Source organism: Lissotriton vulgaris, chromosome 7, assembly GCF_964263255.1.
Source record: "Lissotriton vulgaris chromosome 7, aLisVul1.2, whole genome shotgun sequence".
NCBI lineage: Eukaryota > Metazoa > Chordata > Amphibia > Caudata > Salamandridae > Lissotriton > Lissotriton vulgaris.
In genome coordinates this window covers 1,775,687,378-1,775,712,632 of record NC_141695.1, presented here as the reverse complement: position 1 = coordinate 1,775,712,632, position 25,255 = coordinate 1,775,687,378, and the positions used below count along the sequence as shown (strand labels likewise).

At 50.7% G+C, this 25,255-nt stretch overlaps 1 protein-coding gene across 4 annotated transcripts; it reads right to left on the bottom strand.

The window, feature by feature from the left end:
- Positions 1–1,949: 1,949 nt before the first annotated feature.
- Positions 1,950–24,056, bottom strand: APOE (apolipoprotein E). 4 transcript variants are annotated; one of them, XM_086933156.1, is made up of 4 exons: positions 23,793–24,056; positions 17,454–17,538; positions 5,027–5,177; positions 1,950–3,006 (listed from the first exon to the last, which is right to left on the bottom strand). In XM_086933156.1, the coding sequence occupies exons 2-4, from the start codon at positions 17,494–17,496 to the stop codon at positions 2,376–2,378; spliced, it is 825 nt and encodes a 274-aa protein (XP_086789282.1). In that variant the 5' UTR covers positions 17,497–17,538; positions 23,793–24,056; the 3' UTR covers positions 1,950–2,375. The 4 variants fall into 4 exon arrangements, with proteins under 4 accessions (XP_086789282.1, XP_086789284.1, XP_086789285.1 ...); XM_086933158.1 differs by lacking the exon at positions 23,793–24,056 and adding an exon at positions 23,603–23,623; XM_086933159.1 differs by lacking the exon at positions 23,793–24,056 and adding an exon at positions 23,499–23,517.
- Positions 24,057–25,255: the final 1,199 nt, after the last annotated feature.

Here is a 25,255-nt window from a genome sequence, read left to right as displayed (position 1 = left end):
CCTTGTAATTCTGGGAGCATGCACACACAGACTCCTTGTGATCCTGGGAACATGCACACACAGACTCCTTGTGATCCTGGGAGCATGCACACACAGACTCCTTGTAATCCTGGGAACATGCACACACAGACTCCTTGTAATCCTGGGAGCATGCACACACCGACTCCTTGTGATCCTGGGAACATGCACACACAGACTCCTTGTAATCCTGGGAACATGCACACACAGACTCCTTGTGATCCTGGGAACATGCACACACAGACTCCTTGTAATCCTGGGAACATGCACTCACAGACTCCTTGTGATCCTGGGAACATGCACACACAGACTCCTTGTAATCCTGGGAGCATGCACACACCGACTCCTTGTAATCCTGGGAACATGCACACACAGACTCCTTGTGATCCTGGGAACATGCACACACAGACTCCTTGTAATCCTGGGAACATGCACACACAGACTCCTTGTGATCCTGGGAACATGCACACACAGACTCCTTGTAATCCTGGGAACATGCACTCACAGACTCCTTGTAATCCTGGGAATATGCACACACAGACTCCTTGTAATCCTGGGAACATGCACACACAGACTCCTTTTGATCCTGGGAGGACGTAGCATGCACACACAGACTCCTTGTAATCCTGGGAACATGCACTCACAGACTCCTTGTGATCCTGGGAGCATGCACACACAGACTCCTTGTAATCCTGGGAACATGCACACACAGACTCCTTGTGATCCTGGGAACATGCACACACAGACTCCTTGTAATCCTGGGAACATGCACTCACAGACTCCTTGTAATCCTGGGAACATGCACACACAGACTCCTTGTAATCCTGGGAACATGCACACACAGACTCCTTTTGATCCTGGGAGGACGTAGCATGCACACACAGACTCCTTGTGATCCTGGGAGTATGCAGCATGCACACACAGACTTCTTGTGATCCTGGGAGCAAGCAGCATGCACACACAGACTCCTTGTGATCCTGGGAGCTTGCAGCATGCACACACAGACTTCTTGTGCTCCTGGGAGCGTGCAGCATGCACACACAGACTCCTTGTGATCCTGGAAGCTTGCAGCATGCACACACAGACTCCTTGGGATCCTGGGAGCTTGCAGCCTGCGCACACAGACTCCTTGTGATCCTGGAAGCTTGCAGCATGCACACACAGACTTCTTGTGATCCTGGGAGCAAGCACACAGAGACTCCTTGTGATCCTTGGAGCATGCACACACAGACTCCTTGTGATCCTGGGAGCAAGCAGCGTGCACACACAGACTCCTTGTGATCCTGGGAGAGTGCAGCGTGCACATATAGACTCCCTCTGATCCTGGGAGCATGCAGCATGCACACACAGACTCCTTGTGATCCTGGGAGCGTGCAGCATGCATGCTCTTCCACTCTTACAGCCTTCCTAGCACAGGCGTATTCAAGTCAATAGGAAAACATCGATTTCACAGAGGTCTTCCTGCTTCTACCTCCGAATGTTGCTTTTATGTACTCATAGTGAACAGCTGTATGCCACAAAGCTAGCCTCAGGGCCCGGGGAGTGGTCCAGTGCATCTTGACAGTCACCCATGAGTGCACTTATACTGCACAGCTTTTAATGAGTAATTCAGAACTCACACACACAAACAACCTCACACATACCCTCGCATACACCCTCATATGCACACATATGTGTGCACAGATTGTATACAGTAAACCAGTATTAATGCACACACAAACACCCTGAAGCACACCCTCACATGCACACAGAGGCAGAATAGCTTCTACAGTGTAAACCAGCATTGGCACACACAAACATCCTCACACATACTCACACACTCACAGAGAGGCATGCCAGCATTTGCAGAGTAGACCAGTACCAGGTCCCGCACAAACACCACGGCTCACACAGAGATGTGGAGACAACTCTTGGAGTCCTTCACCAGAGCATTTTAAGCAGCATTTTTATTTGGTTTCAGAGGAAACCAGCACCAAGACAACAAAAGCAAACGAGAAACATGAAAATATTTAACACGCTATGTGTTTGAGTTCAGCTGCAGACAGACAGAGGAGAGATGTCTGGAAAAGGCGTCTTTGGAAGTCCAGGGTTGGCGGGGGCTTCAAGCCACAGACGCGATTGCTTCAGTATTGGCTGAGAGTGTGAGTGGAGCAGAAGTGAGACTAGGGTGCAGCGTCCTCTACTCCTGCCTCATGGAGGGGCAGATCCTCTGACGTTCACTACCTCTGGAGCCCTTGGACATTGGGAGTGAAGCTTCAGGGCAAGCGCGACTTCGTCCATGTTGAGGTTAAGATAGCAGTGAGAGTTAGAGTACTAGGCGGTCGAAGGGGTGGAGATGGCGAGAGCTAGACCCAGGTTTACTGCTGCTTCCCCTGCAGGGTCTCCAGGAAGGACTGAAACTGGGTGCGCATGCTCTCCAGGTACGGAGTGAACCACTTCTTGATCACCTCGGATCCCTCCTCCATGGAGCCACGCACAATCTCCATCTTTTCCTTCACCTTCTCCTGGAGGTCCCCGGCTCCGGAGCTCAGCTTGTCACGCACGGTCTTGCTCTGTTCATCCATTACTTGCCGGAGGGCCTCCAGGCGCTGCTGGCTCTTCTCCCGGATGTTGGATACGTAGGGCTCTACCGAGTCCCGCACAGCCTCCACCTTCTCATTGGTTTTGCTGCGCATCTCCTCGGCGTAGGCGTTCAGCTTCTTCTTCAAGTCCTCGGTGTCCTTGTTGAGCCTCTTCTTCAACTTCCGTAAGTACATGTTGAGGCGGGTGCGGACTTCCTCAATGTTCTGGTCGAACATCATGCGGATGTCCCCCGAGTACTGAATGACTTTGCTCTTTGTGTCTTCCATGTCGGTCTTCAGTTTCTCCGAGACGGCCGACACCTCAGTGTTGAAGCGTTCATGTATGTCCTGAGCGTAGGGACCCAGCTTGGTTCTGATGTCTTCAGTGTAGACGTTGACTTCATCCATGGTGTCTGTTATAAGGCCACTGTGGGGCGAAGAGATAAACAGAGATAAGGGGAAGCAAAGGGGAAGAACTGAATGAGAGGAGATATAGAACGACAGCAAGCGAGAGGAAAGACAAAAGGAGAAGAGGCATTAGAAGGGGAGACACTGGAAGATGAGATCATGGAAGAGAAGAAACTTGAAGGAGGCAATCGAAGACAAGACGATAGAAGAGGAGACTCCGAAGGAGGAGACATCAGAAGGAGAGAGAAGAGAAAAGGAATCACCAGAAGAAGAGATAATAGAAGAGGAGACAATTGAAGAGGGACGCCCAGAAAAGGACATAGAAGAAGAGGAGACAACTGTGGAGGAGACACACACTGGAAAAAGAAGAGACAGAGGGGAGGTCAACAGAAAAGGAGACACCGGAAGGGGATACAATATGAGAGGAGACAATTGAAGAGGAGACACTGGAAGAGGAGATAATAAAAGAGGAGATATTAGAAGGAGAGGAGACCTTGGAAGAGGAGGGGTTACCAGAAAAGAAGACATCAGAAGGGGATACACTATAAGGGGAGACAATGGAAGGCAACATCACGGAAGAATAGGACCTGGAAGAGGAGGCAATCAAAGACGAAGCGATAGAAGAGGAGACACTGAAATCGGAGATACCAGAAGAGGAGATAATTGAAGAGGAGACACCAGAAGAGGTAAGCAGCAGATAGGTTTCAGAATAAATGAGAGAAAAGTGGAAAGACGGCTAAAAGAGATTAAAAGTAAGAGGTGAAAATGGGTAAAAAAAGATAAAATTTGGTAGAGAATTATACAGCAGGGTGAGGGGAGCTGTAACATAAGAGAAGAACAAAACAGAAAGGGCAGGAGACAGGGGAATGTGGGAGCAATCAGACTAAGAGGACTGAGTGTCATTGGGAGGGAAGGAGTTCAGGGGAGAGTAGAGTTTAGAGTCGGGAGTGCATGTGGGTGAGTGAGGGTGAGAGAGGAGCTGTGTGAGCAGTCACATGATATGGGATCAGACGCAATAGTGGGGGGGGCAGGAAGAATTGAGAGTGTGGTATGGGGGGTAGAACCTGGAGCAAAACTGGGCCAAGAAAGAGAAAGAGAGATAAAGAGAAAAACATAAGGCAAACACAACAGTCTCGAATGGTTCTTGGGGACACTGCTTTTAGATCAGCTTACAACGCCCTCTTCAGACCTCGCGGGCGGGATTCTACGTGATGGTGTTAGACAGATCGAGACAGATCTGGCTTAGACACCGTCTTTACCACCCATGGTTCTGAGCTGGTACAAGATTAGACACCGCCTTTACCACCCATGGTTCTGAGCTGGTACAAGATTAGGCACCGCCTTTACCACCCATGGTTCTGAGCTGGTCTAAAATTGCACCCCGGCCTTTACCACCCATGGTACTAAGCTGGTCCAAGATTAGACACCACCTTTACCACCCATGGTTCTGAGCTGGTCCAAGATTAGACACCACCTTTACCACCCATGGTTCTGAGCTGGTCCAAGATTAGACACCGCCTTTACCACCCATGGTTCTGAGCTGGTCTAAAATTGCACACCGCCTTTACCACCCATGGTACTAAGCTGGTCCAAGATTAGACACCACCTTTACCACCCATGGTTCTGAGCTGGTCCAAGATTAGACACCACCTTTACCACCCATGGTTCTGAGCTGGTCCAAGATTAGACACCGCCTTTACCACCCATGGTTCTGAGCTGGTCTAAAATTGCACACCGCCTTTACCACCCATGGTACTAAGCTGGTCTAAGATTGGGCACCGCCTTTACCACCCATGGTTCTGAGCTGGTCTAAGATTAGACACTGTCTTTACCACCCATGGTTCAGAGCTGGTCCAACATTAGACACCGCCTTTACCACCCATGGTTCGGAGCTGGTCCAAGATTAGAAACTGCCTTTACCACCCATGGTTCTGAGCTCGTCTAAAATGGACTGCTGTCACATGGTGTGTCAAAGGAGAGAACCCCGACCAGGATGACACCATATAAGAGAGAAAGGGATGTAGGAGACGAACACTCACTCCAGTTCTTTGCTGAGCTGCGACTCCTTAATCTTGGATGTTGCATCGTCCGCGACCTGTCCCACCTGGGCTACGTAATCCCAGAAGGTGTCCACCGCCGTCTCCCACTTGGTCTTCGGTTCGTCATTGAAAAAGAGGTTGGCTTGACATCCTGAGGAGACAAAGGAAAGAATACAACGATGAGTAATTTGGTGTAGAGTCTGGCGCTTTTTGGCAGGGTAGATGACGTTTGTCTGTAAAGAAAAGGCAAGGCAAGGCCTGGAACCTCTGGGGCAGATTTACAAGCCCCTTATGGCACATTTGCACCGCCTTTGCATCACTTCTGTGACGCATCGGCGGCGCAAAGCCAGCACCGTGCTGTGGGGTATTTACAACGTGACGCATCTAGGGGGATGCGTCATGTTGTAAAGCTCTGCACCACATGTGGGCGTTCCAGCACAGGGGCGTTCCGGCACAGGAACGCCTCCTAAAAGAGGCTGAGTGAATTCTACAAGATTGCACTCAGTCACTTTTACGCCCACGCTGCGTCAAAACCCTGCGCCTGCTTGAAGCAGGCATAAGGATTGACACAGCATGTTAGGCATAGGGGCTCCCGAGCCTTGCTGGAGCTGCGTCACGCTTGCTACACTACTCTAGCAATGCACCGCCTTTCCGCCAGGGGATGAGACACGCATCTGCCCATCCGTGCACCACGGTGCGCCGAATTGTAAATGCGGCGCATCAGTGGTGGGGCACGGATGGGCAGATACATTGCAACTCTTCTGCCGCATCCCTGCTGATTAGCAGAGATGCGCAGAATTAGTAAATGTGCCCCTCTGTTTCTGTCTCCCCTCTGAGGGAAGCCATGCTCAGAGACACCATTGGACGTGCCCTCCCCTCAGGGAAGCCGGTTCTGTTGGCTGGAGTGTTTGATTGTCAGAAAGATGGTGGTCCATGAAAGGAACCCCTCGCTACACAGAGAGGGCACAGTCTCTGGCCATGGACGTCCTCCATAGTGTGGCCGTGGTCGGTGGCCGGGGTGGCCTGGAAGGACCACCGCTAGGATCACAGTGTAACAATGGACAACCAACAGGAGAAACATTAAGGACATCACATCAAACATTTACAAGGGGAGGGTTCTCAGGTTGCAACACTGACAACTATGCAGATGAGCCTGATTGGCACGAGTTTCTCTGCCACAAGGTTTGTAGAAAGCACAGTCTCAGCGCAGTAATTTTCCTGTCTCGCACTATTCTTTTGTGACCTAGAAGCAACGGTGGAAACACCAATACAAAAGTTATTTATGGTGTATTCGATGGACCCATATACACCCGACGGGATCACACATCTGATCGCAAGACAGAGCTTGAACCCAGTGGCGGCTGATGCCTTTTGAAAGTGGAAAGCCAGAAAGCTCTGAGCCGAAGAGTGGTGCCCTCCTCCCTGGTGCACTGCATGTCCCGGAACCTTCCAGAACATTTGAATCTTCACCAATGTCTGCACAACGGGCAGATACAAAGGCTACCGTTGCTGCAAGTGCTAACGCAAAAACACCCTTTTCTGCAGCACTTGATTGCTGAAAATGTTTTTCTTTCACTCTTGGTGAATGTCGGAGATGAGTAAGGCCGGACTTGGTGCAAACTAAGTCCAGTCAAGGCTGACCCTTGAGTGCATTATGTGCTGTGACCACATGATGACTCGTTCCTAATGTTCCCAATTGTAAAAAATTGTTTTCCGGCCTATTGATTACACTTCATCTGGCCCGAGCCGGAGAGTTCGGCCTGAGCCGGAGAGTATGGCCCGAGTACAGAGAGTACTGCCCGGGTGCGGAGATACCGGCCCGACTGCGGACGTAAAGATATGACCCGTAAATGACCTCTGTGAATATCAAAAGTCGTAAAGTTAGACTTGTGTCTAAGATTGCCTTTGTAAATTGGGCCCAAAGTTTAAACCTGAAGTCTAACTTTAAACCTTAAGTCTAACTTTAAACCTGAAGTCTAAGTTTAAACCTGAAGTCTAAGTTTAAACCTGAAGTCTAAATTTATACCTGAAGTCTAAGTTTAAACCTGAAGTCTAACTTTAAACCTGAAGTCTAAATTTATACCTGAAGTCTAAGTTTAAACCTGAAGTCTAAGTTTAAACCTGAAGTCTAAATTTATACCTGAAGTCTAACTTTAAACCTGAAGTCTAACTTTAAACCTGAAGTCTAAATTTATACCTGAAGTCTAACTTTAAACCTGAAGTCTAAGTTTAAACCTGAAGTATAAGTTTAAACCTGAAGTCTAAGTTTAAACCTGAAGTCTAAGTTTAAACCTGAAGTCTAACTTTAAACCTGAAGTCTAAATTTATACCTGAAGTCTAAGTTTAAACCTGAAGTCTAAGTTTAAACCTGAAGTCTAAATTTATACCTGAAGTCTAAGTTTAAACCTGAAGTCTAACTTTAAACCTGAAGTCTAAGTTTAAACCTGAACCTGAAGTCTAAATTTATACCTGAAGTCTAAGTGTAAACCTGAAGTCTAAGTTTAAACCTGAAGTCTAACTTTAAACCTGAAGTCTAAGTTTAAACCTGAAGTCTAAGTTTAAACCTGAAGTCTAACTTTAAACCTGAAGTCTAACTTTAAACCTGAAGTCTAAGTTTAAACCTGAAGTCTAAGTTTAAACCTGAAGTCTAAATTTATACCTGAAGTCTAAGTTTAAACCTGAAGTCTAAGTTTAAACCTGATAAGTTTAAACCTGAAGTCTAACTTTAAACCTGAAGTCTAACTTTAAACCTGAAGTCTAAATTTATACCTGAAGTCTAACTTTAAACCTGAAGTCTAAGTTTAAACCTGAAGTATAAGTTTAAACCTGAAGTCTAAGTTTATACCTGAAGTCTAAATTTAAACCTGAAGTCTAAGTTTAAACCTGAAGTCTAAATTTATACCTGAAGTCTAAGTTTAAACCTGAAGTCTAACTTTAAACCTGAAGTCTAAGTTTAAACCTGAACCTAAAGTCTAAATTTATACCTGAAGTCTAAGTTTAAACCTGAAGTCTAACTTTAAACCTGAAGTCTAACTTTAAACCTGAAGTCTAAGTTTAAACCTGAAGTCTAACTTTAAACCTGAAGTCTAACTTTAAACCTGAAGTCTAAGTTTAAACCTGAAGTCTAACTTTAAACCAGAAGTCTAAATTTATACCTGAAGTCTAAGTTTAAACCTGAAGTCTAAGTTTAAACCTGAACTCTAACTTTAAACCTGAAGTCTAAGTTTAAACCTGAAGTCTAAGTTTAAACCTGAAGTCTAAGTTTAAACCTGAAGTCTAAATTTATACCTGAAGTCTAAGTTTAAACCTGAAGTCTAAGTTTAAACCTGAAGTCTAACTTTAAACCTGAAGTCTAACTTTAAACCTGAAGTCTAACTTTAAACCTGAAGTCTAAATTTATACCTGAAGTCTAAGTTTAAACCTGAAGTCTAAGTTTAAACCTGAAGTCTAAGTTTAAACCTGAAGTCTAAGTTTAAACCTGAAGTCTAAATTTATACCTGAAGTCTAAGTTTAAACCTGAAGTCTAACTTTAAACCTGAAGTCTAACTTTAAACCTGAAGTCTAAATTCATACCTGAAGTCTAAGTTTAAACCTGAAGTCTAAGTTTAAACCTGAAGTCTAAGTTTAAACCTGAAGTCTAAGTTTAAACCTGAAGTCTAAATTTATACCTGAAGTCTAAGTTTAAACCTGAAGTCTAACTTTAAACCTGAAGTCTAAATTTATACCTGAAGTCTAAGTTTAAACCTGAAGTCTAAGTTTAAACCTGAAGTCTAACTTTAAACCCAAAGTCTAAATTTAAACCTGAAGTCTAAGTTTAAACCTGAAGTCTAAGTTTAAACCTGAAGTCTAAATTTATACCTGAAGTCTAAGTTTAAACCTGAAGTCTAACTTTAAACCCGAAGTCTAACTTTAAACCTGAAGTCTAAGTTTAAACCTGAAGTCTAACTTTAAACCTGAAGTCTAAATTTATACCTGAAGTCTAAGTTTAAACCCGAAGTCTAACTTTAAACCTGAAGTCTAAATTTATACCTGCAGTCTAAATTTAAACCTGAAGTCTAAGTTTAAACCTGAAGTCTAAATTTATACCTGAAGTCTAAGTTTAAACCTGAAGTCTAAGTTTAAACCTGAAGTCTAACTTTAAACCTGAAGTCTAACTTTAAACCTGAAGTCTAAGTTTAAACCTGAAGTCTAACTTTAAACCTGAAGTCTAACTTTAAACCTGAAGTCTAAGTTTAAACCTGAAGTCTAAATTTATACCTGAAGTCTAAGTTTAAACCTGAAGTCTAAGTTTAAACCTGAAGTCTAAGTTTAAACCTGAAGTCTAAGTTTAAACCTGAAGTCTAAATTTATAACTGAAGTCTAAGTTTAAACCTGAAGTCTAAGTTTAAACCTGAAGTCTAACTTTAAACCTGAAGTCTAAGTTTAAATCTGAAGTCTAAACCTGAAGTCTAAGTTTAAACCTGAAGTCTAAGTTTAAACCTGAAGTCTAAATTTATACCTGAAGTCTAAGTTTAAACCTGAAGTCTAACTTTAAACCCGAAGTCTAAGTTTAAAGCTGAAGTCTAACTTTAAACCTGAAGTCTAAGTTTAAACCTGAAGTCTAAGTTTAAACCTGAAGTCTAAGTTTAAACCTGAAGTCTAAGTTTAAACCTGAAGTCTAAGTTTAAACCTGAAGTCTAAATTTATACCTGAAGTCTAAGTTTAAACCTGAAGTCTAAGTTTAAACCTGAAGTCTAAGTTTAAACCTGAAGTCTAAATTTTGACCTGAAGTCTAAGTTTAAACCTGAAGTCTAAATTTTGACCTGAAGTCTAAGTTTAGACTTCAGGCCTGACGTTAGGCATCAGGTCTAAACTTAGACTTTAGATCTAAACTTAGGGCCTCATTTCCTCATTCCTGGCGTCGGGCAGACCTCAAGCCTTCCTGCTGCGCGTCCCGAGGTCAAAAGAAAAGGGAAGAAATGTCTGCGAGATCGGCGCATTCCTGTCTTCTTTCACGGCATTAGTGCAGAAATGGCTGCCGTGCGCCAATGCCGACACACTTGCACCAATGTGCACGGGTGTCTTTATTGGAATCATGGTGTTTTTTTAGGTGAAGGGACACGCTCCCTTCACAAAAACCGCCTCATGACGCTCCTGAGGAGGCGTCTGCTTTTGACGCATTCCCAAGTACACGTCATGCCGTAAATCGGGGAACGTGTCACATGTCATGGGTGGTGCATGGGACGCTCACGGTAACACCCATGGGACGCCCCCTGAAGCAGCGTGAGGCAACGCAGCCACTTGCGCCGCGTGGCCTTACACTGTATCGCGAGGCCATGAAAAGGCACGCAGTCTGGCTTTCGGCAGACTTGTAGAAAGGGCTATGCCCTGTGCACCCCCAATAAAAGTAAAAAAAAGTGAAGTTCGAGCCGTGCACAGGGCTTGTGAATGAGCCCCTCAGACTTCAGGTCTAAACTTCAATCATTCAATCTCGATTAGTAAATCGCGACTCATCCCCGGTCAGGGTGCCCAGGCGCCGAGGGCTGCAGCCGCGGCTCACTTGAAGAGGAGCGCCCTCCACTGTTGCCGAGGCGGATGCGGGCGAGGCAGAAGGAGGTGGAGTGCAGGTGTCTGGAGGGTTGGTGGAGGGTCAGGCGGTGGTTGGTGTATGCTGGTTCTTGGTTGTGGAGGGCCTTGGAGGCGTGGGTCAGCATCTTGACCCGGCCTCTCCTCTGAATGGGGAGCCAGTCAGTAAGCCTAAAGGCTTGGACCTCACTTTTAAGTTTAACTTTGTGAATCGGGCCCTTGGTGTCGGCTGGCTTCATTTTGTGTTTATATTTTCGTCATTTTTCATCACTCTTGGTATTTGAAAGGCCCAAGTTTACATCATTTTGGTGCAGCGTACTACTGGTACTTTGATCAGATAAAAATTCTCCTGTGGAAGCACAGGAACAAAACAATTTTTGTAGGGCGACAAGTCTTCATGATCATTTCATGCGTACAAATAGCATCGTTTTGTGCGATGTTTGAACTTTTTGCATGATTTCAGCAAAGGGAACTAATGAATGTTACCCGGCCTAGACTCTCAGCCAGGACTGCCCCTCCTTGGCTTCCAGGTGGACGCTGTACAGGACGCCCTCCACGGCTTTATAGGGCCGCCAGAAGGTGGTCCTCACTTGCCCTGGGTGGACCCTACTTAGTATTCCTTGCCGCTTTGACAAAACTCCAACGGGAAGGGTCTTTTGATGATACGGCATGGACGCCTTCTACTCAATCGGCCTCAACCGATGCCCATGAATGGTAGGTTGTGTATTTAATATTATAAATATTAATGGTGGCATCTACCTGCAGGTGCAACAGGGTCTACGCTCAACATTGTTACTACACCCCCTGATTATGCACAGCGGCATTTGTTGTTCTCTGATTCCAAAACATTCTAGAACAGAGATGGTCCTTGGCAAGTGGATGTGAGCAGCTCAAGTCATTCAATGTAAACAAATCAAAGTCAGACGTAGACGTAGACTTCACAAAATAAGGATGTATCTTCGCTTCCAATCCAAAAGCTGAGGTCAACCCAAAGACGACACCAAAGCTTCTAATCCTTCAAAGGCTCTCAGACAATAACCTAAATCCCAAACTCATCTCTCACCCTGCAGCTTCAATATCAAAGCCAACACTCTTCAAAAACCCATAAAGACTCCTGTAAAACTATGCAAACACACATGCTCCAACTAAAACATGCAGGAACACGCCAATAACTTCTGCTCCCTGGTACCCAGAAGCCCTTCGTGATAACAAATGCTCTTTCTGCAGACAGGAAAGAAAATGGAAAATAAACAGAGCCCTCAATGGCCTTGCACTACTTATGTCCTGACACACATCTGCCAAAGCTTCGTCCTATACCAGCCCCATCTTTGAAGCTGCCGGCAGACCAAGAGTGTTCTCCGTTACAATCAAGCACTGCATCAACGGCCAGGCTCACCCTCAAATTCCCACACTCCACAGACACACGCAATGCTATCAACCTCTTATTCAGTGGAAAAGAATCACTGATCCAGGAGCAGATTAAAGGAACAACGCCTGCTTCGCCCTTCTCGTAGCATCCTGCCAGGGTCCTCCTTCAAAGCCTTATTTCCCGCAGAAGATACCAGTTTACTAAACTCCTTGAAAATTGTCTCATATGAAGACAATGTCTTAGCCTCATCTTTAATCAACGCTCCCCCGGAGATGCTCTTGCAGCCGTACTCACCATTGCCAATGCCTCCCTCATTCAAGACGGGGGCCATTGCGGAATCAACACTAGACCCCAGGGACCTCGCCAACTACCGGCCCATCACCCACCTTTCCTCCATCAGCAAGAACATTGAAATAACCACATTAATGGCATCCATTTAAACATCAACATACTTGACTTCAAATCACCCTGCAGCATGGAGACCTCCACATTACGCACCCTGGGAAATGCCACTGACCAGGGATGAGATCGACCCCGCCTCTCGATGATGCTGGAGCCCTCCTGACTATGGGTGAGCGTGACCCCGCCTCACAATACTGCTGGAGCACTCCTGACCACGGATGAGCGACTTTTATGAAATTCAGTCGGCAGGAGGCATTTAAGTGAGACCATCATCTTACAGCGCCACATGGATTGTCGCCATAGCATTTGAACGGCCGGTCAGGGAGGGAAGCCGAACATCAAACCACTGAGGCTTCCCTAGGGACCCAATATCTTCTCCAAAGGTTTTGGGGCAATGCCATCCTGCACGGAAAAAATTGTGCACTCATGCACCAGTCCACATCTCTAGCCCGATGGTGGTGTGAGGGGCACGTGGGTGCAGCACAGGGTTGTGCTCTAATGTGCTATATTGTGGTGCCTACTTTGTTAACTGGTCCGGTCTTGCCCCTAGAATACCGAACGCACTTCCTCCTGAAACCATATCTCACCCTTCGACCTCCTCGGTTGCTCCTGAATAAATACCTTCAACAATAGCCCTGAAGCCACTCGGTTTTACTTTTGTTTTGTGTACACAGCTCTGGCAGCCCATTCTACTGCGCAATGTTGTTACTTTGCATCTACTGTGCTTCACCTGTTGTTATATGTACAGTTCTTGCTATTCACATGTCCACTTGTTTCGAATGTCTGCTTCTCTGTACCACACCCAGACACCCAGATGGGTCATGTTTGCGCTTTATAAACCTTCCCAAATGAATAAATAAATATTTCTTGATATCTGCTACTGTCTTGATGGCCCCATATTCCAAGATGCGAAGCCTCTGATCTGGAGCAGGTGATTGGTCAGAGTTAAGTGGATTAGCCAGGCTGCATTGAAGAGGCGATAAAGAGCCCCTGGGGTTAACCAGCTCTGCTGGGAGGGCCGGGTGCTGCTACACAGGAATGACAGAGCAGGGGGAGGAGTCATAAACCATGGTCTTCAAAGGAAAGGGGAAGGCCTCAGTCTCATTTACAACTCCATTCTCTGGACCCCAAGCCAGAGCTAGGCTTAAGGAAGGAATGCACAGATGCAAGAGGGAGAGTCTATAGAAAGTAGCCATCCTAGGGGTGTGTTTAGCCAGCTCTCACCGCCCTGCTGGAAAATCAGCCATTATGAATCTGGAAGATTTGGTGCACTCTGGGACAAAATAATGCCACACTCTACAGGATATGGTCATTCCCTTGGGAGTTGCCCTGCTCCCATTGGTCAGCAGGGACCTCCTGCTTGATCCAGAGTACTTGGAATAAGTATCTGAGAGTGGCAGAGCCCTCCAGATCTGCTGCTTGAAACTTAAAAGACTCAGAAGTGTCTGTGCTGAAGGGTTTGAAGTGCATTTCCGAAGGCCAGGACTCTGAGTTTGCACCTTTTTTTGCACCATTTTAAACTACAGCCCTGTGGATCAAACCTGCTTCAAAAGAACTAAAGAGTCGACTCCCTGCAAGCTACAGGTTGACAGAGCTCACCGGGACATCCCCACAAAGATTTCCCAGCCTGGAGTACCAGTGGATTTGTGAGGGTTTTGTTAAAGTGGATTGTGAGAATTGAAGTTTCACACTTTCAGGGACCCTCTTGGAGATTCCAGAACCTTGGATTGTGTGTTGGATACTTTGGGGCCCGCAAGCAGAACTTCGGGAAGGAGTTCTAACTGGACCCGCCTGCTGGAGGGGGCTGCACAGGAGTGGCGAGAGATCCTCCAGAACAATTGCTAAAGGTGAATGTGTCCCTGTCAGAGGCAAACAACATGACTAAAAAGGGTACTGTTGGTTTCTAAGCACTAGAAAGTGACTAATATTTAGAAATTCATATCTCTGGTTCCCTACAGTGGATTCTTTTAGTTTTGGTGTCATTTAAAGGATAACATTTTTCCTATTTTTATAAATTGGTGTTGGATTTATATTTTGTGTTGTGTCTTAATTATTTACTGAATTGTTGTTTTTAAACGCTTAACATATCTGTCTTGGAAGCTAAGCCCGCCTGCTCGCTACCAAGGGTTCAGCATAGGAATAATTTTCTAAGACCTATTCTGAGCCCTATGCTGTGTTAGTGGCCCTATTGCCAGTGGCAGCCTGACATTTGCCCCTACCAATAATCCACTTTCCAACACGGGGTGCTGCGTGTACATGAAAAATCACTGAACCATGACATCCAATGCCAGGCCACTTGAATACATTGTGGACACCAACCTCTCACCCTACCGGCACACGATGAGAAGAAAACAAACACAGCCTAGAACCAGCCGTTTCTCGCAGAAAGTGACTTTAGATCTGCTGTTCAAAACAGTATACTCTTGAATCTGTTGTTGGTGACTGCCCTGCACATGGCCTCAGAGACACCACACCCCCTCCTACCTCATAAGGACATCCTACACACCCCAGCTTCAGAGACATCACAGGTCCCCCTCCTGCCCCATCAGGACATTCTACACATCAGCCCCATTCAGATGGAACTCCACTGGCTCCCCTCGCCGGCCACGCCATATTTAACCAGCTGCATCCTTTACAAATTCCACATGAACAGCACCTGCACCTGTCTAGCAGGCAGGCTCGCCAACTCCAGTGGCTCTCAAGCCAGCGCACTCGCAACCTGGACAAGCACGCCAACTCTGGCGGAGCTGGAGCCAGCGCACTCGCAACCTGGACAAGCACGCCAACTCTGGCGGAACTAGAGCCAGCGCACTCGCAGCAGGGACAAGCTCGCCATCCAAGCTGGCTCTTAGACCCTACAGCAGAGGGTTGGAGATGGTAGTCTGTGGGCCACGGTCCTGCAGCAGGGGTTGGAGATGGTGGTCTGTGGGCCATGGACCTGGTCTGTGGGCCACGGTCCTGCAGCAGGGGTTGGAGATGGTGGTCTGTGGGCCATGGACCTGGTCTGTGGGCTACGGTCCTGCAGCAGGGGATTGGAGACGGTGGTCTGTGGGCCATGGACCTGGTCTGTGGGCCATGGACCTGCGGCAGAGGGTTGGAGATGGTAGTCTGTGGGCCACGGTCCTGCAGCAGGGGTTGGAGATGGTGGTCTGTGGGCCATGGACCTGGTCTGTGGGCCACGGTCCTGCAGCAGGGGTAGGAGATGGTGGTCTGTGTGCCATGGACCTGGTCTGTGGGCCACGGTCCTGCAGCAGGGGTTGGAGATGGTGGTCTGTGGGCCATGGACCTGGTCTGTGGGCCACGGTCCTGCAGCAGGGGATTGGAGACGGTGGTCTGTGGGCCATGGACCTGGTCTGTGGGCCATGGACCTGCGGCAGAGGGTTGGAGATGGTGGTCTGTGGGCCACGGTCCTGGTCTGTGGGCCATGGACCTGGTCTGTGGGCTACAGACCTGCAGCAGGGGGTTGGAGATGGTGGTCTGTGGGCCATGGTCCTGCAGCAGGGGTTGGAGATGGTGGTCTGTGGGCCATGGAGTGGACCTGGTCTGTGGGCCACGGTCCTGCAGCAGGGGTTGGAGATGGTGGTCTGTGGGCCATGGACCTGGTCTGTGGGCTACGGTCCTACAGCAGGGGATTGGAGACGGTGGTCTGTGGGCCATGGACCTGGTCTGTGGGCCATGTACCTGCCGCAGAGGGTTGGAGATGGTAGTCTGTGGGCCACGGTCCTGCAGCAGGGGTTGGAGATGGTGGTCTGTGGGCCATGGACCTGGTCTGTGGGCCACGGTCCTGCAGCAGGGGTAGGAGATGGTGGTCTGTGTGCCATGGACCTGGTCTGTGGGCCACGGTCCTGCAGCAGGGGTTGGAGATGGTGGTCTGTGGGCCATGGACCTGGTCTGTGGGCCACGGTCCTGCAGCAGGGGATTGGAGACGGTGGTCTGTGGGCCATGGACCTGGTCTGTGGGCCATGGACCTGCGGCAGAGGGTTGGAGATGGTGGTCTGTGGGCCACGGTCCTGGTCTGTGGGCCATGGACCTGGTCTGTGGGCTACAGACCTGCAGCAGGGGGTTGGAGATGGTGGTCTGTGGGCCACAAACCTGGTCTGTGGGCCACGGTCCTGCAGCAGGGGTTGGAGATGGTGGTCTGTGGGCCATGGACCTGGTCTGTGGGCCACGTTCCCGCAGCAGGGGATTGGAGACGGTGGTCTGTGGGACCTGGACCTGGTCTGTGGGCCATGGACCTGCGGCAGAGGGTTGGAGATGGTGGTCTGTGGGCCAAGGTCCTTGTCTGCGGGCCATGGACCTGGTCTGTGGGCCATGGACCTGCGGCAGAGGGTTGGAGATGGTGGTCTGTGGGCCACGGTCCTGGTCTGTGGGCCATGGACCTGGTCTGTGGGCTACGGACCTGCAGCAGGGGGTTGGAGATGGTGGTCTGTGGGCCATGGACCTGGTCTGTGGGCCACGGTCCTACAGCTGGGGGTTGGAGATGGGGGTCTGTGGGCCATGGACCTGATCTGCGGGCCACGGTCCTACAGCAGGGGATTGGAGACGGTGGTCTGTGGGACCTGGACCTGGTCTGTGGGCCATGGACCTGCGGCAGAGGGTTGGAGATGGTGGTCTGTGGGCCAAGGTCCTTGTCTGCGGGCCATGGACCTGGTCTGTGGGCCATGGACCTGCGGCAGAGGGTTGGAGATGGTGGTCTGTGGGCCACGGTCCTGGTCTGTGGGCCATGGACCTGGTCTGTGGGCTACGGACCTGCAGCAGGGGGTTGGAGATGGTGGTCTGTGGGCCATGGACCTGGTCTGTGGGCCACGGTCCTACAGCTGGGGGTTGGAGATGGGGGTCTGTGGGCCATGGACCTGATCTGCGGGCCACTGTCCTACAGCTGGGAGTTGGAGATGGTGGTCTGTGGGCCATGGTCCTACAGCTGGGGGTTGGAGATGGTGGTCTGTGGGCCATGGACCTGGTCTATGGGCCCTGGTTCTGCAGCAGGGGTTGTAGGTGGTGGTCTGTGGGCCATGGTCCTGCAGCAGTGGTTGGAGGTGGTGGTCTGTGGATCACGGTCCTGCAGCAGGGGTTTTTTTGAGGGCATCTTACCTGTCAGAGCCACCAGTGCCAGCAGCAGGCCCAGGAACTTCATGGCGACCTCTTATCCTGTGATTGTCCGAGAGGTGAGCAGGATCTGTGGAAAGGAGACAGAGGAGAGGGTCAGTGTCCATGAGACTTTAGGGGTCCCTCGTCCGTGCGCCTCTCGGTTGTTTGATCCGGTATTGATCAGTCTTAGCAGCGCCATTAGTTCTCACAATAGGTTTCTTTCCTGCACAAAAAACAATTGTGCCTGTAATGCAGGAGCCCTGGCACCATGGTGCAAAGACGCCTGCACTGGCACCATGGTGCAAAGACGCCTGCACTGGCACCATGGTGCAAAGACGCCTGCACTGGCACCATGGTGCAAAGACGCCTGCACTGGCACCATGGTGCAAAGACGCCTGCACTGGCACCAGACACCACAAGACGCCTGCACTGGCACCAGGCACCACAAGACGCCTGCACTGGCACCATGGTGCAAAGACGCCTGCACTGGCACCATGGTGCAAAGACGCCTGCACTGGCACCAGACACCACAAGACGCCCTGCACTGGCACCAGACACCACAAGACGCCCTGCGCTGGCACCAGACGCCACAAGACGCCTGCACTGGCACCATGGTGCAAAGACGCCTGCACTGGCACCAGGCACCACAAGACGCCTGCACTGGCACCATGGTGCAAAGACGCCTGCACTGGCACCATGGTGCAAAGACGCCTGCACTGGCACCAGGCACCACAAGACACTAGATGTGTCACATTCCTGCTCTCCCCCTTCACGCAACGCAGCTCAATGCGTTCCCTGTCTGCTTTGCATTGCGACAGATGTGCGTGCCCAGAGTCTGCAGGAGCAACTGGAAGCAATGGAAAGATGCAAATGAACAAATCAAGAGGCGGTAAAGAGCTGTGCTCCAGGGGCGGGGCTGACACCAAAAGTCTTAAAGTTAGGATTTTTCTCAGTTTAGGAGTAGTCAAGTTAGGACTCCTAACTTCAGGACTCCTCAACTGAGAAACAGCCTAACTTTAAGACTCACGGTATTCACGGAAGGCATTTAGGAATCCTAACTTCTGTGAATACCGAAATAGTAGTAAGTTTAGGATTTTGTCTTAAGTTAGTTCTGTGAATCGGGCCCACTGTGCGGCGTCACACAACACACCACAGGAGCACAAAACAGTATTTCACCACATAATACTACAGTGCCGCACACTGAGCAGTATACCACACAACACTCTGCAGTCCTACACAACATACATCTGTACTACAAAATACAGTACCACTCTACATAACACACTTGAGTACCACACAACACAGCACAGAACCATGCAACAGACACAATACCATCCGACACTAGCCGCAGGCTTCAGGGGGCTGAGCCTCAGACCTGGTCAAAAACAAACCACAGACTGAGGCTGGCAGGGGCAGAGCACACGCGCCCAGCGCCTAGAAGCAGGGACTGCTCAGCGCAGAGAACGCTGGCAGGGGCGGACTCGACTCAGCCGGTGCCAGGGGCATGCCCATCCCGCGAGAGGCCTCTCTGCCTCCCACGTGCTACCAGAGAGTAAACAACACAAAGACAAAGTGCCTTGAAACCGGCGGATGCCAAAAAAAGCGCTTCAACACCGCATCAGGGGTTAGAAGCGCTATATCAATACAAAACTTCTTTCCTCTTCTATCCTTCTGCTATCCTTCCGAATCCAAATAACTGACTAACCTATCCACCGCTTAAAATGTACTTGTATGTTTCACTATACTAATTTAACACTAATCCTCTATGGGTCCCGGAGTGGCGTGCTACTCGCCGAAAAAGCGCTTTGACGCCTCGTCATACAAATGCAATTACAATACAATACAATACAATCATGTACCACAGGTTGGTGTCACAGAGACCCCCTGGGGGGCGGGGGTACAAGGCGGCATGTGTACACAAATGTAACACCTACATATCGCCCACGTAATGCCCAAGCAACACCCAAGTAGCACACATGTAACACCCAAATAACGCCCAAGTAACGCCCAAGCAACGCCCACGTAGCACACATGTAACACCCAAATAACACCCAAGTAACGCCCGAGTAACACCCAAGTAACACCCAAGTAGCACTCAAGTAACACCCAAATAACGCCCAAGTAACACTCAAGTAGCACTCAAGTAACGCCCAAGTAACACTCAAGTAGCACACATGTTACACCCAAATAACGCCCAAGTAACGCCCAAGCAACGCCCAAGTAACACTCAAGTAACACCCAAATAACGCCCAAGTAATGCCCAAGCAACGCCCAAGTAACACTCAAGTAACACCCAAATAACGCCCAAGTAATGCCCAAGCAACGCCCAAGTAACACTCAAGTAACACCCAAATAACACCCAAGTAACGTCCAAGTAACACCCAAGTAACACCCAAGTAGCACTCAAGTAACACCCAAATAACGCCCAAGTAACACTCAAGTAGCACTCAAGTAACGCCCAAGTAACACTCAAGTAGCACACATGTAACACCCAAATAACGCCCAAGTAACGCCCAAGCAACGCCCACGTAGCACACATGTAACACCCAAATAACACCCAAGTAACGCCCAAGCAACGCCCAAGTAACACTCAAGTAACACCCAAATAACGCCCAAGTAATGCCCAAGCAACGCCCAAGTAACACTCAAGTAACACCCAAATAACGCCCAAGTAATGCCCAAGCAACGCCCAAGTAACACTCAAGTAACACCCAAATAACACCCAAGTAACGCCCAAGTAGCACTCAAGTAACGCCCAAGTAACACTCAAGTAGCACACATGTAACACCCAAATAACGCCCAAGTAACGCCCAAGCAACGCCCAAGTAGCACACATGTAGCGCCAAGACACCTTCGGGCATTCGTGCGCTTTAGAAATGCACAAATCAATCAAATCAATCAATCAATGTAACACTGTAATAACGCCCAAGTAACGCCCAAGCAACGCCCAAGTAGCACACATGTAACACCCAAATAACGCCCAAGTAATGCCCAAGCAACGCCCAAGTAACACTCAAGTAGCACTCAAGTAACACCCAAATAACACCCAAGTAACGCCCAAGTAACACCCAAGTAGCACCCAAGTAGCACCCAAATAACGCCCAGTAATGCCCAAGCAACGCCCAAGTAACACTCAAGTAGCACTCAAGTAACACCCAAATAACACCCAAGTAACACTCAAGTAGCACTCAAGTAATACCCAAATAACGCCCAAGTAACACCCAAGTAGCACTCAAGTAACACCCTAATAGCGCCCAAGTAATGCCCAAGTAATACCCAAGTAACACCCAAGTAACACCCAAGTTATACCCAAGTAACGCCCAAGTAGCACCCAAGTAACACCCAAGTAATGCCCAAGTAACGCGGAAGTAGCACTCAAGTAACACGCAAATAACGCCCAAGTAATGCCCAAGTAACACTCAAGTAACTCCAAAGTAACGCGCAAGTAGCACTCAAGTAACACCCAAATAACGCCCAAGTAACACTAAAGTAACTCCCAAGTAACGCCCAAGTAGCACCCAAGTAAGGCCCAAGTAACGCCCAAGTAATGCACAAGTACCGCCCAAGTAACACTCAAGTAACGCCCAAGTAACGCACAAGTAACGCCCAAGTAACTCCCAAGTAGCGCCCAAGTAACGCCCAAGTAGCGCCCAAGTAAGGCCCAAGTAACGCCCAAGTAACGCCCAAGTAACTCCCAAGTACCGCCCAAGAAACACTCAAGTAACGCCCAAGTAACGCCCAAGTAGCGCCCAAGTAACGCACAAGTAACGCCCAAGTAACTGCACCTCCGCACCACTCACCCAACCCTTCACTTCTGCTCCTCTGCACCACTCACCCAACCCTTCACTTCTGCCCCACTACACCACTCACCCAACCCTTCACTTCTGCCCCTCTGCACCACTCACCCAACCCTTCACTTCTGCCCCACTACACCACTCACCCAACCCTTCACTTCTGCCCCACTACACCACTCACCCAACCCTTCACTTCTGCCCCTCTGCACCACCCACCCAACCCTTCACTTCCAACCCACTACACCACTTACCCAACCCTTCACTTCTGCCCCCTGCACCACTCACCCAACCCTTCACTTCCACCCCACTACATCACTCACTTAACCCTTCACTTCTACCCATCTGCAATACTTACCCAACCCTTCACTTCTGCCCCACTACACCACTCACCCAACCCTTCACTTCTGCCCATCTGCACTACTCACCCAACCCTTCACTTCTGCCCCACTACACCACTCACCCAACCCTTCACTTCCACCTCTCTACACCACTCACCCAACCCTTCACTTCTGCCCCTCCGCACCACTCACCCAACCCTTCACTTCTGCCCCTCTGCACCACTCACCCAACCCTTCACTTCTGCCCCACTACACCACTCACCCAACCCTTCACTTCTGCCCCTCTGCACCACTCACCCAACCCTTCACTTCTGCCTCTCTGCACCACTCACCCAACCCTTCACTTCTGCACCTCCGCACCACTCACCCAACCCTTCACTTCTGCCCCTCTGGACCACTCACCTAACCCTTCACTTCTGCCCCACTACACCACTCACCCAACCCTTCACTTCTGCCCCTCTGCACCACTCACCCAACCCTTCACTTCTGCACCTCCGCACCACTCACCCAACCCTTCACTTCTGCCCCTCTGCACCACTCACCCAACCCTTCACTTCTGCCCCACTACACCACTCACCCAACCCTTCACTTCTGCCCCTCTGCACCACTCACCCAACCCTTCACTTCTGCCCCACTACACCACTCACCCAACCCTTCACTTCTGCCCCACTACACCACTCACCCAACCCTTCACTTCTGCCCATCTGCACTACTCACCCAACCCTTCACTTCTGCCCCACTACACCACTCACCCAACCCTTCACTTCCACCTCTCTACACCACTCACCCAACCCTTCACTTCTGCCCCTCCGCACCACTCACCCAACCCTTCACTTCTGCCCCTCTGCACCACTCACCCAACCCTTCACTTCCACTTCTCTGCACCACTCACCCAATCCTTCACTTCTGTCCCTCTGCACCACTCACCCAACCCTTCACTTCCACTTCTCTGCACCACTCACCCAACCCTTCACTTCTGTCCCCCTGCACCACTTACCCAACCCTTCACTTCTGCCCCTCTGCACCACTCACCCAACCCTTCACTTCCACTTCTCTGCACCACTCACCCAACCCTTCACTTCTGCCCCACTACACCACTCACCCAACCCTTCACTTCTGCCCCCTGCACCACTCACCCAACCCTTCACTTCCACCTCTCTACACCACTCACCCAACCCTTCACTTCTGCCCCTCCGCACCACTCACCCAACCCTTCACTTCTGCCCCTCTGCACCACTCACCCAACCCTTCACTTCTGCCCCTCCGCACCACTCACCCAACCCTTCACTTCTGCCCCTCTGCACCACTCACCCAACCATTCACTTCCACTTCTCTGCACCACTCACCCAACCCTTCACTTCTGTCCCCCTGCACCACTCACCCAACCCTTCACTTCTGCCCCTCTGCACCACTCACCCAACCCTTCACTTCCACCCTACTCACCTCCTCTCCAAGGCCCCCCCCCCGTCCCTTCTGTCCCTTCCAGACCCCCCACCTCCTCTCCCAGGCGCCCTTCTCTTCTGTCCCTCTCTCTGCACCCCTCGCCACACCTTCCCTCCTCTCCTGGTTGTCCCCAGACCCCCCCCCCCCGTCCGTGTCTCTCGGGTCCCTTCATGTGGCCTTCCGGCCTGAGCTGCCGACTTTAAAGCTGGCGATCCAGGGTTGAATCTCGGCGCCGCCTCAGCATCCTGTGATCATGGGCAGATCTCTTAATCTCGCTGTCTACAAAGATGAGCGTGTCCTTGTGTGATGTAAAGCGCTCCGATGCACCCCCCCCCCCTTACCTCCTGGTCTCGCAGCGCCTCTTCTGACAGAGCTGCCCTCGGCTCCCCCTTATATAGCGCCTCTTCCCCCCTTACCTTATATAGCGCCTCCTCCCCCTTACCTCCTGGTCTTGCAGCGCCCCCCCCCCTTACCTCCTCGTCTCGCAGCGCCTTTTCTGACAGAGCTCCCTCGGCTCCCCCTTATATAGCGCCTCCTCCCCCCCTTACCTCCTCATAGCGCCTCCACCCCACCTTACCTCCTCGTCTCGCAGCGCCTCTTCTGGCAGAGCAGCCCTCGGCTCCCCCTTATATAGCGCCTCCTCCCTCCCCTTACATAGCGCCTCCTCCCCCCCTTACCTACCTCCTCATAGCGCCTCCTCCCCCCTTACCTCCTCATAGCGCCTCCTCCCCCCATTACCTCCTCATAGCGCCTCCTCCCCCACTTACCTCCTGGTCTTGCAGTGCCTCTTCTGGCAGAGCTGCCCTCGGCTCCCCCTTATATAGCGCCTCCTCCCTCCCCTTACATAGCGCCTCCTCCTCCAGCGCCATAAAGCGGGTCAGGGATCCACGGAGTCAGCGCGGAGGGTTGGAGGGGCGAAGTTTACCACCCAGTCACCTTCCGGCCTCCGACGCGGCATTAACCCCTCGCCTCCCGCCTCGAAGCCTCCCAGGCGCCCGCGGCGCTGGATTCCAGGGGCTCACCCGGTCTGTGACTCTATTCAGAGGACCCCCTCCTGCTTGAGGGGGGCGGGGGTCACATCTCTACTCTGCTTCTTCGACACAATTTACACTATAAAACTGTTTCCAAAACTTTTGTGTCAACTGCTTTGTTCTGAAGAGTTGTTTGTTTGTGCCTCGCGAGCACTTGACTGAGGGCAGTGTGTGAGGGGAGCTGAGGGCAGTGTGTGAGGGGACGTGAGGGCAGTGTGTGAGGGGAGCTGAGGGCAGTGTGTGAGGGGACGTGAGGGCAGTGTGTGAGGGGAGCTGAGGGCAGTGCGTGAGGGGGAGCTGGGGACAGTGTGTGAGGGGACCTGAGGGCAGTGTGTGAGGGCACCTGAGGGCAGTGTGTGAGGGGGTCTGAGGGCAATGTGTGAGGGGATGTGAGGGCAGTGTGTGAGGGAAGCTGAGGGCAGTGTGTGAGGGGGTCTGAGGGCAGTGTGTGAGGGCACCTGTGGGCAGTGTGTAAGGGCACCTGAGGGCAGTGTGTGAGGGGAGCTGAGGGCAGTGTGTGAGGGGGTCTGAGGGCAGCGTGTGAGGGGGTCTGAGGGCAGTCTGTGAGGGGAGCTGAGGGCAGTGTGTGAGGGGAGCTGAGGGCAGTGTGTGAGGGGAGCTGAGGGCAGTGTGTGAGGGGAGCTGAGGGCAGTGTGTGAGGGGGTCTGAGGGCAGCGTGTGAGGAGGTCTGAGGGCAGTGTGTGAGGAGACATGAGGACAGTGTGTGGGGGGAGCTGAGGGCAGTGTGTGAGTGGAGCTGAGGGAAGAGTGTGACGGGGTCTGAGGGCAGTGTGTGAGGGGACCAGAGGGCAGTGTGTGAGAAGGTCTGAGGGCAATGTGTGAGGGGACGTGAGGGCAGTGTGTGAGGGGACATGAGGGCAGTGTGTGAGGGGACATGAGGACAGTGTGTGGGGGGAGCTGAGGGCAGTGTGTGAGGGGAGCTGAGGGCAGTGTGTGAGGGGAGCTGAGGGCAGTGTGTGAGGGGACCTGAGGGCAGTGACCTGAGGGCAGTGTGTGAGGGGAGCTAAGGGCAGTGTGTGTGGGGAGCTGAGGGCAGTGTGTGTGGGGAGCTGAGGGCAGTGTGTGAGGAGGTCTGTGGGCAGTGTGTGAGGGGAGCTGAGGGCAGTGTGTGAGGGGGTCTGGGGGCAGTGTTTGAGGGGAGCTGAGGGCAGTGTGTGAGGGGAGCTGAGGGCAGTGTG